The following is a 17,561-nucleotide window of genomic DNA, read 5'->3' as shown; positions in this document are numbered from 1 at the left end:
ACTCTAAATTTAAAAACAGCTGGAAACAGTAGCCCGGCTATTAAGTCATTGACAATGATTGTCCGCCAACTCTTTCTTGCATCTGTGAGAACATTTTTTCATTTTTATTTGGTAAAGAGCTCTTGTCAGCAGAGCTAAGGGCTTGGCAGGCGTAGACTTTCAAAAGAACATGTTCTTAAAAAACTTGGAGTTTAGTGTATGAAGCTCAAAGTATGATATGTATTCTCATCAAGATCATATATTTTCAGACTTGGACTTAGTTTTTCACCAAAAAGATCATAAATTCAAGTTCAGCTCTAAAAAAAAGTGATTGGAATTTCAAATAACCTGATGATATAGAATTGGCTCTTCTTGTATGGCTTACAGCAAATTTCTGGCTTACGGTCAGGCTCAAGGGAAACCCTTCTTCTGTTTGCGAGCTTTCACTTTCCATTGAGCAGTAAACAAACAAAGACATACAGTACCCTTGAGACACACCCGCATCATTAGTGGGCCACTGGAGACTGGGGACTACCTTTTCTGAAACATATATATTTAGTGGCTCTCTCTCCTCTTTGCGGTGTGAGGCGAACCCCTGGCTCCTGACCTAAAACCGTGGAAATTCAATTACAGCCATTTAAGTGTTTCATAAAGCCATAGGAGGCTAGCCAGAGGTATGCTTATAAAACCAGGAGCAAGTGAAGGTGACGAGTGCTAACGGTCCTGTGCTCTCCCTGTTGCTCTCTTTTTATACTCCCTCTTTCCATCTGTCCCCCTCTCCTCGCTTAGAAACGCTGAATGGGTTACCAGGAGGACAATGACAGACAAAACAACAGCCCCAGATACACTCGTAAATCAGTTGGGTTGGCTGAAGTCCTGGGCTAAGAGTAAGCCACTGTTTCTGAGCTTTATGCACATCCAAAAGCTCATAGGAAGACCCACCCACAGTCAGACAGTCAGGGTCACCAGCCAATGCAGAATCCACTGATAGACAAATGAGCAAGAAATGGAAAGAGGAAGAGATTTTGAATCTCCTCTACAGCTGGATGACAGGCAGAAAGTGCGGTGTGCCTCAGGTCTCTGTCTTAGGGCCAATTTATATTTTCTTTAAAGGAACGTTCTGTCATTGTATACCCTCAAGTCCTTTCAAAATTGCATTACTTTTTTCTTGGAGAACATTTAGAGAATTGTACTGGTCAAACTTTTCCATGTATTTAGAATGAATGGGACTAAGGCTTTCAAGCTTGAGGTCCATATAATTGTGTGTTATATTCCAAGTCTACTATAGCCATAAAATAGCTTTGAGTGAGAAACAGACCAGAATGCAAGTCATTATTCAAATCAAGAAAAATACTTTTTGGTCTGCTCCACACATAAAGCTTTTAAATGGCCTCAGAATACTTAGAATATAGTGGTATGAATTAATTTAATTATATTTTCTGAAAAAAAGTTTAATCCACATTCATTGTAATTAAAGAAGTAATGACTACATTTCTTCAAAATGTGGCAATTTTACAGGGAAAAAAATCATTCAGGTTTTGGAGGACTTGAGGGCGAGTAAATTATAGCATAGTTAGAAAGGGAAGACAAGTCAAGAGAGCACAAATTTGAGCTACAGTTGGCTGTTGGGCGCTACATTAATAGGCATGAAGGGGGCAACTCCTTGTGGTGAAATGCTCAGTAATTTCTTGTGGTGTGATATAGCTTTTATGAGTACTGGAAGGCATCCCCGAGAGGTTTCCAGCTCGCTCCGCAGGCTGCTGTAGGTGCTACAGCAACATGCTATGAGGGGAAGCAAGACCACACAAAGCTAAAACTAGTGGGAGTAGTAAAAGCAAGGGAGGAGTGTGTGCAAAAACACATAATGTTACCAGACAGACGAACAACCACAACAGCATGTGCTGTAACAGTTTAGAACCAGACCAATTGCCAGGTTTAAATTAAGAATCAAGGCCCCACCGTGTAATGGCTAGAACGTAGAACTCAGCTGTGACATGCATACATCACATGGGCCTATTTTTGAGAGGGCATCAGTGGCAGTCATTCAACTACTTTATCTGTGTCCAAGCAGTCTAGTGTAGTTTTTGATTAAATAAAACAAAATATTGAAGTTGCATTTAAAAACCAATTGGCTCAAAAATATAAAGGGCCATGATGCTTCTGATGCGGATTAAACTCAAATCATATAAAGCAAAATAGAAAAACACACACTTCTGAAACCCTTCCCAATAGGGGAAACCTCCATAGACATGTTGTATGAGAAGGTTATATTTAAGAGTGAAGTCTAGTAAAATGAGCTGTTCTGCCAAGAGATCAGCCAGCAGAAACCGGGATCATATATAAAGCTATGAGAAAGGAGAAAGTTGAGAATCTCTGAGGACATCTGAATCACGCGTCCCTGAACAGAATATCACAGTTGAAAGGAGCAAACGCTCGCCAACAAATTCTGGACAAAAGCACAGGGCTTCCTCCAGTGATGTGACACAGCCATATAAAAAAACACTGGATAAATACTGGCCAATACTGGTATCAGATCTAATCTCAATGTTTCATCAAGTCATTGACTGTAGAAGAAAGATAGAGAGAGAGGAGGTAAGGAGAAAACAATAAAGAAAAAGTTTAGAAAAAAGAAATGGAAAGATGACTGGAAGAAAAAAATGCAATGAAGATTTGGACACAGAAAAAAGTATCAATAAATAAATAAATACAGTGAATCAAAATAAATAGAGTTTACAAATTAGCAATGTATTTAATCTATATAAAATATAACAATTTTCAAAATGTACACTACCGGTCAAACATTTTGGGTTTTTGAAAGAAGTCTCTTGAAGAAAGAAAAAGAAAGAATTTAGCTGGGTCTTTTCCAGTGATAGATTCATTCATCACTGGCTGCATTAATATCAGTAATTTCAGTTTAGTTTGAAATACAGCAGCCATCTGTTATCTTAGAATAACTGGTGAAGGCTTTTATTACTGACTGGGTGGGCATGTACAGTCCTAATGGATGAGGTGTAACACACTTCCCAGGCCTGAAGGAAACTCAGGTTATTAAGCCTGATGACTTATGGAAAACAAATCGCTCCTAAGATAACAGCGAAAACGTGCACCCGCACTGCGATGCAATTACACGGAGCGCCATTACATAAAGCTGTTGAGACAAACCAAATAATCAGTCTTTTTCTCAGAAATTCCTCAAGTCAGGTGCAGCAGTGGGGTGAAATGGGATGTAATCTCTTCATCTAGACTAGTTGAGTCCAGTAGTCCGTTAATCCGTTTTCCTTCCCTCGTCCATAAATCAATGCTGAATAAGGACACGGTGGGTCCACAGGCTTCGTTCCCATACCCTTTTGAGAACATAGGGTGGTCCCCATGCATGCTAGTGCAGCCCGTTTACGCTCTGCCAAAAACAATTCTGCGGTTGAGATGTGACAAACAAAGAGGCTTAAAAAGTGGTATTTTTTATAGTTGGGACACTCATAACCCTTTTAAAATGGCACCTAAATATATAAAAATATAAACCACATTTTCAATGATTACGTGGCCGCCTGCTTTGCAGGCAGAGTGGCTCTTAGTACAGTAATAACCAACATATGTTTGCTAAAATCGCATTTTGATTTCCTCTATAGGAAAATTCAAATTACCAGTACAGTGAGTGAACTTTCATAGGGCTAAAAGACAGAAAACAAGATTCATTATGCAGTTCACCAAAGCAAACTTCCTTGAAATGGAAAGCGGATGCCGTCTGGCTTGGGAGAGATGGAGAGCTGCTTAAATAGTTGATCAGTTCCAGTTCTTCTCTTGTCCCCAGTGATGTTGGTTTGGCGGTGAAACTAGGGGGACCAGGGTTCACGGCTACGCAAACAAACACGGCGTAACGCTGGTTTGGAGGGACTCACTGAGCCTGGTTTGTGAAGATGAGGCTTTTTCTGGAGGGCCGACAGGAGAAGGGCTCTCATTGTGCGAGGGAAGGTGCATACGCAATACAGCGGCTTTTTCTGGAGGGTCCAGCTCACCGCGTTGGACTGACTCACTCACCGCAGGCAGGTCTGCCGGACAGGGAGGAAGGATTCTGGGATAGCCTGGGAATAGTTTGTGCTAAATATGCTGTTCTCTTGGGAGTTTTCTCTCACACTCATCAACTCCCACTTTTATTTACCTGTCTGATCTTAATTAAAAGGAGGAAGAGTAAATATGACCAGTCAGCCTTTTTGACTCAATGGGCTGCCTTCAATGGTAAACTGAGTTAGGAATTGAGAGGTGGGTGTTTCTTCAACGAAGACCACTTTTGGCCCTGTGGACTATTAGAAACTAAAAACACATAAAATAAACACTTTTCACATTCGTGCTAGTTTACTTAATTTGTCTACTAACAAAATGATTTATTTTTATTAAACATTTCCACCCCAGTGTAATTTTCAATACATCTCACATTATTTTCTGTATAATGTATATCATTCTGTGATGGACACATTTTACACTTTTTTTTGGAATACAATTACAAATCTAATTTCATAGCAAGCACTTTATGTATCCTAAATAGACACAAATAAATTATATTTTTTACACATTTCTGATTAGAAATCATGCACAATAACAATACTAACAAAAAAAAAACTTTTTTCATACTGACATGGTTGTCATGGATGGGTGGAAATTATGTCAGTCATTGGCTGATGGAATAGTTCTTGAAAAAACCTATGTAAATCATCTTGGAACAATACATACTGAACTATAATATCTAAGATCTTAGTATAAGATTTAATGTCTGGATCTAGGAGTACAAATATAAATAATTTACTGACACCATTGTGTCCTTGGTTAACAAGTACACTAACTAACTTCACACAAACAACTTTTTAGAGTTGGTATTCAGTTCGGTGTGGTGGAAACTGTGGTGCAGTAGTATTTATTTAAAAATGTACATTTATACACAAATATGGAATTAGTCTGTTTAGTAGATTTGTTTAGATGAACATAGTTTGTTTATTTATTTATTTATATATATTTTCATGACAGATTTTTGTAGTAGAAAGTGTCTGAAAGTCTAGTTCTAGGGTGAGGCTAAAACAGGCATGGTAAAAGTTTCTAAGGCTGTTGTAATGAAATCTTTATATAACAGAAATAGTTCAAATCTGTTATCGTTCATAAAAATCAACCTATAGGACATAAAAGTGCCCAAAGTTGAAGAAACACCCATATACACAAAGGGAAGCGTAGATCAGCAACAGGCTTGTGCAGATCATTAGATCGAAGTCTCCATTTCAGGAATGCAACTAAAAAGGATCCAAAAACTCTCTAACTCTCCGTTTCTCTCAGTGTTTGGACTCATCTTACGGTTAGCGACCCATGATGGTAATCACATTCAACGCTGTGTTGATCTTTCTTTCACAGAACGCAGTAAATCAAGTAAGATAAAAGCGCAGTCATGTTAGAATGCATTCAAACAGGAGGAAAACCCTCAGTCAAGAGCAGGAAAAAAAGAAAAGAAAAGGAAGAAGAAACGTGAATGAAGACAACATACGAAAAAGGAATTAAAGCCTTCGTGGGGCTGGAAAAAAACAAGAAGTGAGCAAATCACTCATAGACGAACACGTATGAGAAAATAGCACCACATCTAACGGAGAGTCATTGCCGGCTCACACTCTGAGGTTATGTACACAGTCTGATGGAGGTAAATGCTGAATGTGACATATGGAAATTCCTGCTTAATATACACAAATAAAGCCACTTAGCCTGAGTCATTAATCACACTGAGGTGATTTCGTTCACAAAGCACCGTTGTGGCCTTGCTAACTCTCGCATTAAGGAAAAACGCTCTCACAGGAAGGCAGGTATGTAATAGTAGTAGTTAACTTCTCATACAGGAACCAGCAGCCTTTCACTACACGTGTGACAGTGAATGAAAATGAGACTTACAGGCGTACGAGTGTTTGCATGCATATCTCCTCTCTCACCTAAGGTTCATATGGTTTCCATCCCAGAAAAGTCATGTTAGATAACAGCCATGACACTAATGGCAACCAAGAATCTCTCACCTCTTTACAGCTAGAGTTCATGTGCACCTGCAAGACTTTAGGGAACGAAACATATTCATGTATCTCGAATGATTCAATCGCAAGATGTCAGAGGTATGAAGGTGTAAATAGGAGGGTTGAAAATACGCGTGTGATCGCATCACATTTGTAGCACAAATGTTAAATGTGAAATAGGGCAAAAAAGGTCTATTGTCAATAGTGTAGTGATGCATGATGCACGGCTCACACAGAAGTCACTCTTTTAAACCAAGTTGAGATTCCTATTGAAATGGTGGTATTTCGTAGGGATGCACGATATATTGGCCACCATATCTGTAGGCCGATAGGCTGTATAGTTATTGTTATCGGCCCAATAAGAAAAAAATGCTTTTGAATTGCTTGAAATATGGTTGGAATCACTTCAAAAAAAGAAAAAAGAAAAACAGTTAAGTGCAACATGTGCAGCGGAAGTCTGTCATATAGGCTACATAAAATTATAATGAGAATGTTATAATTGTGTGCTTAGGACATGGCTTTTAATGGTGAGACTTTAGTTTTTTTAATCAGACTCACACATTTTTTTTATAAAAATTGACGGTTACACTTTATTTTAAGGTGTCATTGTTACATTAAAATTATATATTTAAGTACGGAGTAATATTAATTAACAACATGTACTTACTTTAGGGTTAGTGTAGGATTAGGATTTGGTTGAGGGTTAGTTGCATGTCATTATTTGCATTATTTACTGTTATTACTATGGTTAAGTACATGTAACATATGTAACAAGGACACTGTAAAATAAAGTGTTACCAAATTGACTAATTTATCGGCCAATAAATCGATTATAGGCTTTCAAATATAAAGAGTTATAGGTTATCGGTCAAAATGTTCATATTGGTGCATTCCAAGTTTTTTTGTCTGCGAAAATTCTCAAGACAACAGTAATGTGACTGCACCTTAATTCATCCTGGACTTTTTTCTTGTTTTTTACACTTGGCAAGGTATATTATGTGTGCCTGGTTAGGAGGCGTTTCATCACCGGGTAAACAATAACACAACTAATAACAAAAGTGTTTAACCAGTGTTATTACTATGAACGAAAATGAATATAAAAGTTAAATGAAAACAATAGCTATAAATGAGTCGTAGTTTTTGATAGTTTCCCACTTTTGCTGCCCTAAAACATTAAAAACTAAAAATCTCAAATGAATCTAAAACAAACAATGATATTGTAATGACTGATGAAAACAGAACTAAACCGACAATGACAAACTGAAAATAAATTAGAAATGAAGACTAAATAAAATGTTCTATATAAGAACGTCACCGCTTGGTTCTCAAGTGGAAACTCTCAGTACCTCAACAAGTCCAAAAGCGTTGAATGAACAAGTGCAACCAAAGCCTCCTTATCAAACGTACAATCATGAGTGCAAAATATGCATATTAGCATTAGAAAGAAATTTAGATCCGGTCATCGAGCAGTGCTGATACTGCCAGGTTTCCTGGCTTTGCAGAGAACAGGGCACAATGCTAGACCTACACTTCAAATTCCCCAATAATCTTCAACCCACTCTGGGTTTAATTCCAACTCCAAGCACAGCCCTTCCTGCTGAGCTCCTTGCCAAATAAGATATCTCACTAGCTTGGCAACTGAGTGCTAATTGTAATATTTCTTTCAGCGTTCAGTTTATGCAGCGTCTCGGGAGGAGGTAATCCGTCCTCAAGACAGAGTGCTGCGGTGCTTCAGGAGCTTCAACTGAGGGTTGGTCACTTCAGTGCTTCTGCCATCTAGGGGAAGATGAACCACTTAGACAACACACAAATTCACACATATACATGCTAAATAGTTTTGAAAGCTTGGAAACTTTTTCAAACACAGTTTGACCTCAATGGTATGGTGTCCAAATCTCCAAACCAACATTCTGAATGATCCATATGAAATATATTAAACAACAGCAGCACAAGAGTGTTTGTTGTGCTGCCAACAAGAACAACATTTAAAACATAATGACTATTAAAAGCCAAATTCACAACATTCCAGATGTTGTTATGACAGTTGAAGGAAGTCTCTGCAGAGGCGTAATGAATTAAATACTCTTTGTTATTTAACATAAACAGAAAAGATCTAAAAAAAAAAAAAAGAAGAAGAAAAAAAGGATTGTTTTTTTCTTCTTTACAGTACGTTTAACTTGTCTTCCTTGTGTTAAAGTCCAAACCAAAGGAAGCACACTAGCCAAGCCTAACTACTTAAAAACAATTAGAGCTTCAGTCTCAGTTTGAAGACCTTATTGGTAAACATGCTCTATAATGCAACAAAAACAGACAAAAATGCTTAAATCTCTCTTTCACACTCACACTCACACTCACACTCACACTCACACTCACACTCACACTCACACTCACACTCACACTCACCAGCTTCTGCCATGATTACCTCGCTAACAACATCCAAATAAGTCACGCAAGGTTGCGATTTAAGAATAATTTCACAGTTGGCATGTCTGTGGGTTGTCGGAATAACTAGTCAAAAGAAGGCTTTTATAATTACATTGGATTAGGGTCACGAAACACCAATAAGATGCATTTCTTATAGGTCATTCACACAGAACGTGTTTTTTTGCAGACGGTTTTGACCATTGTGCTCACATCTTATTATATAATTTGCAGCATAATAATGCAGCAGTCAAGATAAAATAAGATTTTAACCCTAACAGCTACACTAAAAAAAAAACAAAAAAAAAACATCTGGGTTAAAAACAACCCAATTGGGTAGCTTCATTTATTATCGCATATTATTATAGCATATTTTATACCATTTTTAATATGTAGGCTATACAAAATTGCCTACATTTAAACTCATTAACAAACGTTAGAAGTAAAAAAAATTAAACATGTAGGAGTAAATCACGTGTATTCGACCGATTTATAACTCAACTGCTGGGTTTTTACATTTGACTCAGGAGCTGGGTAACACGAAAAATACCCAAACACTGACAAAAATAACCACAAAAAAGGCTTAACCCAGTATTTTGAGTTGAAAAAATAACCCAGGATGCAAATGTCTAAGTCATTGTCTTGCTTTGCATGATGTTTTGCGCTTCACAATAAAAAATACAGCACTTTGATCATAAAACTAAGCATTTAAATATTGTCTTAAGACATATTAGAAAATATAAAAGTGACAAATTATATTTATAAGCATTTAATGTATGTAGTCTGCTATACTGTTATAAAGATCTGCTTTACATTAAAAGCTATCAGAATTTCATCTTACTTTTTGACCATGTAAATATCAGCAACTTTAACAAACTGCATAAACCTTGCATAAACCAAAAATTTTTCCACCTCGAGTAGGAGCTCCATATTGTCCTATTTCATAAGCCATAAAAGCCTGATTTATCAAATATGATACCAGACATAAAACTAATTAGCATTTTTTTTCATTCAAATTTGTTTTGTTTTTTAAAGATTTTGTCTAAAGGTTCAATAAACTGTTCCATTTAAATTGATTTTTCTAAAGAATATTTTTTTTTAAAACTTGTCTTTATAGACATTGCATTTTATCTTCCATTCCATTCCACTGCCCTGCGTCTCACGTTTTTTAAATGCAAAATGTGTGAATAGCCCCTTAAGGTGTGTTCATATAGGGTGCTTTCTTACGTTCCAAACCTGCTCTAAAAACACTTTTATTTCATTGAAACGGCATCTTTAAAATGTGATATTGACATGATACAATGACCTAAAACATCAGTCAACATTAAACTAAACTAGATGTATATTCTGACTCATCCCTAGCAGCAAAGAAATAGTGCAAACGACAGAGAAAAAAAATATATATATATATATATATATATATAAAAAAAAATTTTTTATCACCAGGTTCCTAACTCATCTATCACAGACAAAAGTGCCCTGGTGAAACCCCGCTGGCCACCTGACATTCTTCTCCCTTCCTTCCATGACACGAGGACTAAATAAAAACAACATCCAGTCAGCGCGCTGCTTCAAAGCAACTAAAACACCCCTCCTTTCTCTCTCCCTCCTGCCTGCTTGGATCGTTTTCAAACACACACAATTTAATAAAAGATAGACGTTTAATCTCCTCCATTCCAGAACAAGAGCGCCGCTGTGAAACCCGATCTCTGCTTAGTCTCAGCAGCCGGACACACTGAGCCACCGCGGCTACGGCTAACGAACGGAACGCATTAAAGACGAGAGGGACAGACGGGAAAAAGTTAGAGGCAGAGACCACGAGAAAAATAACAACAAAATAACAAACAGCACTTCGCTTGCTAGTTATTCGCAAATCATATTAGGTAGGAAAAGCCAAGCTCAATTTTCTAATATTTAGCGGTCGATGAAGCAGCCCAGTCCTACTTGGATTAGCAAGGGGCGTATCAAGAAAGATGCAGAGGGGAATATATACAGCAGGCCTAGCCGTTGGGATTGCAAGTTAAAGCTAAAAGAAATAACAAGTAGCGTGACTCAAGGGCAAAGCGTCATGCATTCTCCGGACAGTTTCTCTCCCAAACTGGAACACATGTGCAACACAGAGGCCCAAAAAATTCAATGGGTTATAGCTCATCTGTTTTGCTACGTAGCCATGTTTGAGCTCAACCAACTCAAATGCCTCAAAATGTTGAGTTCACTGAGCTCATATGGATCGGCTTGACTCCGGGTGAGAGGCTTCACAAACGATGAGTTTAAAAAACGCTTGATCTCGCGGTCAACACACCGAGATAAACTCCATTAGTTTGCCCTACAGAGAAACACTGACAAGGTTAATGAAGATTTCTGGCAAAGGTGCAAAGCATTACATTCGTTCTGATTAAGGGGACGTGGAATGGAAATGGTGGGCGACAGGCAGTATGAAGAACAAGCTACGGAGGGCATCTCGCAGTCAGACTACAAATGGAGGCATATATCAAACATGACAGATATATAAGTTTTCCCCTCAGAGTTGGCTAAGCTTACATATCACTAAATACCAAGCACAGCTACGTTTTTGTTCTAGCAACGTGCGTGCCGCTCGCGTGGGTCAGAGACGGACCGATTCGGTCGACCTCCTTGGTTCTTTCTGAAGTCTATTCTGTGTTATTCATCTCCACCTTAAGTTGGGGCAACAGCTGGAGCGCAGGAGGCTTGGATTCCACTCCCAGAGCCATGGAGGCGTGTTAATCTTACACTTAACCAGGGAAATCGATGAAATTCATGTTGTATAATTCTGAATCAAAGCTCAAACTTGAAATTGGATTTGAGCTATGGCTTATGAAACTCTTTTTGGATGACGTTAATGCAAGTGATTTACAAGGTAGGCCTACATCAGTTCAAGAACTTCAGCTGTGAAAACTTTGAGAGCAAAATCTCAACATAGAAGTTTAGTTCAGGGGTTATTTAAAGTACCGGTACTGACTCACTGGACAACATTCATCCCTTCTGTTTCAGATACACCCTGTGGAATCAGTCATTCAGCCATCTTGAATTTTACAGTGGACCCTGTTGGGAGATTCTTACCTGGGCGATGTTTTTGTTGAGCAAATAGACACCGTATTCAAACTGGAAACGCTCTCCTCTGGGATAAAGGGGGAACCTGCAAACAAGAGCACAGAGGCATCATGAGAAAGAGTTTCAGCACTCACCTCTGAACCATTACACATGGTTCCCATACTAAACACAAAGCGAAGAACGTTTTTTATGAGGTCGTAATCAGTTCATAACTTTGCACAGGAAAACCTCACACAAAACAAAACAAAACAGCAGGTCATCTGGATAAACAGCTAACCTGAAACTAATAACTGTATTTACAAACCAACATTCAGAGTCCAGATTCTTTTAGTGTTTAAGGGTATTTATGTCCGGTGGAGTTAACTGGGCAATGATGATGCTTCAAACTCTTCACAAACTTCGCAGGCCGTTTCTGACGTAAGACATTTGTGCAGATGTTAAGAGACCGCCTGGAGCTCTGAAGGTCTGGTTCTGATCCGCTTCTCAAATGCATGTCTGAAACACAATCTATTATCCCTTAAAATCATCATTCTGGCTTGTTTCTTTCGGTCAGTTCTCATTTAAACCACAAGCGTAATCATGATTCAGAAATGGCCGAACGGCACACAATATCAATGTCTACATCAGAGCAACGAATAATGAACTAACCAGTCAAGATGCACAACAGATGAACACGCTGGACTATTAATGCAATTCTGAAGGGTGCACATTGAAGCATTTACTGAGAATGTAAGACTTTAAGGCTTTTTTTAAAATAAAAATAGTGCAATACAATAAGGTACATGTTTCAGAGATCACTAGATGTCTATGATGTGGACAACAATCATTTCATCCTCTTGAAGCAATACATCAATATAAATATTGATCATTACTAGTCAATAAAATATGAACAAGAGCTGAATTTGCACTTCTAAAAGAGAAATGTAAGTGCTTGTAAGGCACCAAAAGAGTAGTAGTAAAGTTTGGTTTGGTTTAATACTGTGAAGCTGCTTTGATACAATCTGTATTGTGAAAAGCACTATACAAATATTCTTGACTTGACTTGACTTGACTTTAATATACCCTAATATTAAAATAAAAGAAAAGAATAACTAAATTTGCATTGATTTGTTATAGTTTTAAAGTACACTTAGGTTTTAAGCTTTGGTTCAAAGTAAATTAGATTAAAAGGCTAAAATATAAAAATAAAAAATAAAATAAAATAAATAGACAATAGAAAAAAATGAATATCTGAGGAATATTAAGACCAAATTGCGCTAGCAGTTTAGCACCAATGGACATGTTTCAAAAACAAGCAGACGTCCTGAACCGAACATCCTATTCATTTTCTTGGAATATATGGCCTAAAAAACCCAGTTGGAAAGTCCCTCTGAAAAAAGGCTCAACAAACAGACAGAAAGACAACTTGTGAATATTCTGCACCCTCCTCAAAGCTGCTTCCACTAACACCTGACATAACTGCAACCCCCTAATGTCAGAGTACGACATTACTGCCCTGTTATTAAGAGCTTACTGAGAAGGAGAGAAAGAGAGAGAGAGAGAGACAGAACAAGAAGAGGACAGAAAAGCCTCCAGCTTAACCACCTGTGATCAACAAAAACATGACCACTTTAACCACAAAGCTCCCGTGACAGCGCTGTCAGGCTTATTAAAACACAGCGTGTGTGTTTTCTCAAGACTTCATACCTGAGGAATGCATTTATAAGAGACTCACGATTGTAAACGTGCGACGTAGAGTCATTCATATTTTATTTTCATAAAACTGCACAGTAGGAGAAGTCGTGGACTGTAACTGGCTTGGGGTCACAGACTTTAGCCTACGGGCGGCAGACACCTACAACCCCAGAGGTGCGAGTGATCTTCCGGATGTTCCTCTGTAATCCGTGAGGCCCTTTTGTCAGTCGCACCTGGGACTCGTGCTTTTAATCGCGGAAGAGTGGAGACAGACCCAGAAATCCCCACCCTGTACTTCCTGTCTTAACAATTCTGTCTCTCACAGACATACACACGCACTCACATACTTCCTGTCTGACCCGTAAGACCCAGGGGGGCATAATCTTGAAGCAGGTGCATACTTAAAATCCTCAACGGACTGAATATACACACACGCACACACTTCAACATGCCATTCATGTCACTTTGAGTGTAAAAGAGCAGAACAAGGTACAGTGTTGCAACTTATTCCTCACCCAAACCTAGTGAACTGCCTCGCTGCCTTCCAAGACAACAGTCATAGAACCTCATAAGTGGCGGATAAAACTAGTTGTGATGTATGATTATGATTCACTGAAAAGAATCGGCTCATAAGGAGGATTCTTTCAGAAATTGTATTACACTGGTTGTACTGTTTGGTTTTGGTTCACGAAATAGAACTGGATCATAAGAGTCATTTGTTGGATTACACTGGTTGGATTTTATGTATTTCATTCACTAAAAATAATTGGTTTGTTAGAGTCATTCTTTCAGGAATCGGTCCGCACTGGTCACAATGTACATTTCTTGCTGTTGATTCCGAAGCAGTCTTGTGCCGCAACTAAATAAGAGCAGCAAGAAACTCTGTCAGGGTATTTTCAGTATTCCATCCGCATTGCGGAAGAACAAGAATCGAACATCACATTCCATAAAAACAACGACAGTAACCCAGCCAAAAATCACTCGCACACACACAAACATACGCAGGCGTGCACATACCGTCACCTAACAGTGATTAATGAGCGTTCTCCGGTGTGTGTGTGTGTGTGTGTGTGTGTGTGTGAGATCATACTGCTGTGACTCTGGTTCACAGAGCACCAGGAATTCCTCAAGGGAATGTCCAGTCAAATATATTATAACAGAGCAACAGGGGGCAGGAAGCGAGTATGTGTGTGTACGTACATGTGAAAAAGTGCATTCGGGTTAACAGGAGAGAGAGAGAGGAAAAAATAGAGAGGAAATAAGAAGTGTTTTATCACTATTGGAAATGTGGAGGATTACAGTGAGAGCTGGAGAAATGTTCACTCTTATGTGGCAGGATACCTCACACCCCATAAAATGTCTCGCAAAACAAGGCACATCACAAATGCACGAATTTAATTGAATATCAGTTTTGGAAGAGACCCATATTGGTCGTCCACCAAAATAGTGCTGGTGCTTGGTTAAGGATATGTGAACCTCTCTCAGAACCGGGCAAAACATAGCCTTGAACCGAAAGATGATTTAACTGACCATGTTACTATATTACCTGCCCATCAAATAATCGTAGCACATTAAAAACACATGTTAAAATCTTTGAAATAATAGACTAACATTGAAATAGTCACGCACTCATATCTATATATATAGAAAGTTTTACCAATGTTGCTTAAAATGACTTAAAATAAAAATGTGTTCAAGTTGTGAAAACAGTTTAAATCTCTTCATGTTGTTTTAAATATTTTAAAAAAACATATTAAAATAATTGTATGTAATGCTAAGAAACGGCAGAGCTGTACATTTCCAGTAAATGTTTGAGATGGGGCAAAATATATGCAAGAACAATCCTCCATGTTTCCAGATTTGCCTAAATTTCTTTCAAAAAGTTTGATCTGGAATGATACTTTATAAAAAAAGAGCTTAGATAATTGAACATGACAGTGACACACATTCTCATTCGCTTTCCTTCTGACTGCTTCCATCTTTTTCTTTCTCTCTCTCACTGTTACAGAGAATGAGTGAGATGTTATCAATGAACTACACAAGAGCAGAAAAAGAGACGAGATGAGCATGTACGATTACAAAAAGGTTTTGTGTGCACCACCTCAGAATCATGACCTCATATTAGCACATAAGCTCTTTGTTCTGTATAACCGCTCTATGACAAAGTAATGGTGCTCAGCCAAGACTTGACCAATCTAAAGTTGACTCAACGAACTAACTGACCTTTATCGCCTATTCACAAAAATTATATCAACTTCATTCAACAGTACATCTAAATAGCTTTTGTTGCAAAAATACAGTAAAAGAAAAACTTAACCTTGACATACAAGGAGTAGAGTCTCTGGTAATATTGATGAGAAGTTTTTATTAGGCGTAGGGTACCATATCTACCATCTCATCCCAAATGAACCTTGACCTCCTAGAAGCAGCCAGTGGCTTTAGAAAAAATATGTGCTAACTGGTCCTGGAGTGATTTTCAGTCAATGTGTGAAGTCAGTTATCATCAAATCAAGTTCCCACAAATATTTTTGTGACCTGTTTTGCTTTAAAAGTGTGCTTGTGCAGTCTAGTGTGTCCAAATACTTTCAGGACCACTATAATTTACGCTACAGTTTGTTTATTCCCGCTTTGATCATCTTAAAATATGTCTGAAATGTTATTATTCAAACTAACATTACACAAGCACCAAATATAGAGATGTTTGACTCAGTAAATGGCATCTATGAAGAAGTTCAAATGCATAGCATACAGTAAAAAGTGTTCCCTTCCAGTGCTCCAGTCCCGTTTCTGGTCTTAATTAAACAGCTGTGGGGGAAAATGCACCTTGTTCTCTCACACCAGCTCATAAAAAAACTAAGACGACAGAGCAAGTGACCCACAAATCCCTTTTAGACCTTTTCAAGACACACGCATACTTTAAAAGAGAGCCCGAAAATGTCAGAGCGGTTGCAGCGTGGGCTATCGGCTGTGTCTGGCCCATTAAAATAGCATTGTGTGGCAGGTGCTCAGTGTAATCGTTTCTATGATATTGGGAGTTACAGCTATGGTTGATTTATACGGCAAGTGCTGCCATTAGCTGTGACAGTTTGGAGGCAGGTGTTTGTTTAAAAGAAGCAGGCTTGATTTATGAACCCCCACATCTGAAACTGCATTAAAAACTCTGTAGTTATGGTGAATGTTCTCTGTTTCCCAGGTGAATTAAACGCCAATGTGTGGAGAGGGAACGCTGAACGGTATGTTGCATATATGTGTGATCAGAAAAGCAGGAGAAGCAGCAACAAGTGTCTGCACCGGAAAGAACGAAGGACTGTGGGAAAACGTGCATGCAAGCGTGTTAATACATAAATATGGGCTGTTCAGAAATGGAGAGAGAGTATGCACCAGCACGAAACAGAGTTAGGCTGATATGGTTATGTACATTTGGAGTATCTATTATGATATGTAAACAGGCAGGCGCAACATGTGCCGTGGCTTGGGGCAAGTATACATTAGCGGCAGGTCATTCGGAGTAGCTGGGAAGATTTTCAACAGTTCTTGGACCCATGCACGATCCGCTCCGACCACCCACCAAACAGCAGGCTGCTGTAGAATTCCCTTAACTCTCATCGAAGCCAGTCGCACGCCAGGCGGACGCAAAGAATAAAGCTTCGTAATGAAGATCATAGCAAGTCTGGAAAACTGCAGCACGAGCACGGAAATTCCCTCAAATGTACCTGAATACCAAAGAAAGTCCTGAACAACAACCAAAAAAGTTTTAAACAACAAAACGTTGGTCAATCAAAAAAGAAAACAATTTCAGATCTATGTATAAATATTAATATTCTGCTCAAGAAAAGTATTTATTTTCATGTTATAGCCGATGACTGATACATGCCCACTGTAAAAATGGATAATTGAAAAACTTTTATATATTTTGTAGATTCATTAATTATATAAAATTATCAATTAGCCAATAACCAATTTCGTATCAATATTTTGTGCAAACCTAATAAGAAAGTAACATAATGAAGATCGTGTCTGCCAGACTGGATCAACAAGAACAAGATCATCTTTGCAACAAACAAGAATGTTGACAATTTTGAAAAGATAAACTGAACAATCAAAAAAAGGCCATTTCAAATTAGAGGGATTTCCAAGCATCATAAACAGGCAGCCCAACAAATACGAGTTTGATCTGGCTAATCAAAACATGGTTCAAAATGTTGACAATTTGGACCTGCAGATGTTAACAAGAACTGAATGATTTAAAGAACAATGGAAACATGGCACGATCCACACCTCAAGAACGTTTAGAAGATAGAGGGATGGAAACAAGGAGAAGACAGCCAGAGGGATGATGTATTCAGCTGCCGGGTACAGCCTGGGTCCAGTCTTCTGTCTTTATGA

General features: G+C 38.4%; 1 protein-coding gene across 2 annotated transcripts in view; it reads right to left on the bottom strand.

Annotated features, from left to right (window-relative positions):
* The window catches only part of uvrag (UV radiation resistance associated gene), a 100,944-nt gene that overhangs the window by 30,577 nt on the left and 52,806 nt on the right, over positions 1 to 17,561 (bottom strand). For both annotated transcript variants that reach the window (XM_079600345.1, XM_079600344.1), the window contains exon 13: positions 11,511 to 11,586. In XM_079600345.1, the coding sequence (XP_079456471.1) occupies positions 11,511 to 11,586 (76 nt within the window). The remainder of the gene's footprint in view (positions 1 to 11,510; positions 11,587 to 17,561) is intronic.

Source organism: Phoxinus phoxinus (genome assembly GCF_949152265.1).
Source record: "Phoxinus phoxinus genome assembly, chromosome: 23".
NCBI classification, from domain to species: Eukaryota; Metazoa; Chordata; class Actinopteri; order Cypriniformes; family Leuciscidae; genus Phoxinus; species Phoxinus phoxinus.
Note: the sequence above shows the minus strand (reverse complement) of the source record. Positions and strands in the feature narration are given on the sequence as shown.